Source organism: Dermacentor andersoni, chromosome 7 (genome assembly GCF_023375885.2).
Source record: "Dermacentor andersoni chromosome 7, qqDerAnde1_hic_scaffold, whole genome shotgun sequence".
NCBI classification, from domain to species: Eukaryota; Metazoa; Arthropoda; class Arachnida; order Ixodida; family Ixodidae; genus Dermacentor; species Dermacentor andersoni.
This window is the reverse complement of record NC_092820.1, coordinates 134085370-134087529: the sequence shown is the minus strand read 5'-3', so window position 1 is coordinate 134087529 and position 2160 is coordinate 134085370. Positions and strand designations below refer to the sequence as shown.

Genomic DNA, 2160 nt, shown 5'->3' with positions numbered 1-2160 from the left:
AGCGCCTGAACAAAACCCTCGCCGACATGCTAGCAATGTACGTCGACGTCGAACACAAGACCTGGGATGCCGTCCTGCCGTACGTAACATTCGCTTACAACACGGCGGTGCAAGAAACCACACAGATCACGCCGTTTAAGCTGGCTTTGCCACTGCGCAGGCCACTAATCCGTTCGTCTTCGTAATGCAGGTGCTCGGACCATTCATCGCGTGTCTTTTCCTTCCTGGACTGGCGACTACGCCACTGACCGCACCTTCATATTTACCAATCCATCTCAGCGTGGATGTATCAGGCGCTCGTCAACGAGCCACTGCCATCGCTTCACCCGTCTTTGGAACGACACACTCGTCCTTGGATTATCTGCCCCTCGCCACAGAATGGGAAGCCCCATCGCATCCAACATTACTACTAGGGCCAGCTATAAAACAGGAGCAGCCACCAGTGGCACTTTGTGGGCTTGGCGGCTTTGCCACTGCGAAGGCCACTAATCCGTTCGTCTTCGTAATGCAGGTGCTCGGACCATTCATCGCGTGTCTTTTCCTTCCTGGACTGGCGACTACGCCACTGACCGCACCTTCATATTTACCAATCCATCTCAGCGTGGATGTATCAGGCGCTCGTCAACGAGCCACTGCCATCGCTTCACCCGTCTTTGGAACGACACACTCGTCCTTGGATTATCTGCCCCTCGCCACAGAATGGGAAGCCCCATCGCATCCAACATCACTACTAGGGCCAGCTATAAAACAGGAGCAGCCACCAGTGGCACTTTGTGGGCTTGGCGGCTTTGCCACTGCGCAGGCCACTAATCCGTTCGTCTTCGTAATGCAGGTTGGTGAACGTTTCAGCCTCTTTGCCAAAAAGTCTAACAACTACTTCTTAGTACAGCTGCCAAGCCCACAGTGCCTTAACGCTGTTCTTGCTGATTGTTTTCATGTCGTTTTTTCGCTGTTACTCCTACTTTCCGGTGATATAGAAACTAACCCCGGTCCGGATACTGCAGCTATCCTCGCAGAGCTAAAGAAGATATCTACTGGCCAGTCCAAGCTTATTTCTGAAGTTCAAGATCTAAAATCTCAGTTATTAGCGACAGACAGAAATGTATCTGACCTAGGCAAACGTATGACCGAACTTGAGAGCCATTACGAAAGCCTTGTAACACTTAAAACAGACACAGAAGTTCTCCGCGCCGACGCAACTAAAGCTACTCGCTTAATTTCAAAACTAGAGGCACGTTTTGACGATGCGGAAAACCGAACGCGACGGAACAACTTGGTTTTCTACGGACTCCCTGAAACTACTCCTGAATCGTACGCACAATCAGAACAACTTATCATTAAACATTGCCGCGAGCATTTAGATGTACACATCGACACAAAAGAGATAGAGCGCGCCCATCGTCTCGGACGTCATTCGAACGACAAACCCCGTCCAATAATAACAAAATTCACATTTTTCAAAACAAAAGAAACTGTCCTGTCGAGCGCCCGGAAACTAAAAGGTACCAATTATAGTATTGGCGAAGATTTTTCTCGTGCAGTTCGAATTGCTCGCAGCCAGCTCGTTGCATTTGCCAGAAAGCAATCTGCCCCATTTAATCTGCGCTACAAAACCCTGCACATCGGACAGAAGCGCTACGTGTTTGATAGCGTATCTGAAACTGTAAGAGAAGTGTTATAGCAATCGTCCGCCCGGAAAAATGTGATTACCCGCCCCCAAACCATGCCAAGAAATAATATTTCATTGTCTGTCATATTCACAAATATTCGCAGTTTCCCACCTAAGCGTGAACTCGTGTCTAACATCATGATTTCTTCAAACAGCAGCATACTTATACTAACCGAAACGTGGCTTACCCCTGATGTCACTGATACAGAAGTACTTGCCGACTTGGCAGGTTTCCAAGTTTTCAGAAATGACCGCAGATGCACTCGAGGGGGCGGTGTCCTGATTGCTGTGGGCCCTAATTTATCGTGCACACCATTAGACATCGTCTCTGATTTAGAAATGTTATGGTTAATTTTTCGCTCATCGGCGCAATCCGTTTTGCTTGGTGTTTGTTACAGGGCTCCGCATACTTCACCTAACTTTGCAAGTGAGCTGAACAATATTCTGATTGATCTCGGTACTGCACATCCAAATTCACATATATTGCTATT

The 2160-nt window shown here is 48.2% G+C and overlaps 1 protein-coding gene across 1 annotated transcript; it reads left to right on the top strand.

Annotated features, from left to right (window-relative positions):
* Positions 1 to 486: 486 nt before the first annotated feature.
* LOC126533792 (uncharacterized) lies at positions 487 to 1759 on the top strand. Its single transcript, XM_050180988.3, has one exon. It carries the CDS (start codon positions 506 to 508, stop codon positions 1679 to 1681), a length of 1176 nt encoding a protein of 391 aa, XP_050036945.2. The 5' UTR covers positions 487 to 505; the 3' UTR covers positions 1682 to 1759.
* Positions 1760 to 2160: the final 401 nt, after the last annotated feature.

What these genes read in the sequence shown, in the direction of transcription:
- LOC126533792 (XM_050180988.3), top strand. Translation starts at nt 506, where the DNA reads ATGCAGGTGCTCGGACCATTCATCGCGTGTCTTTTCCTTCCTGGACTG.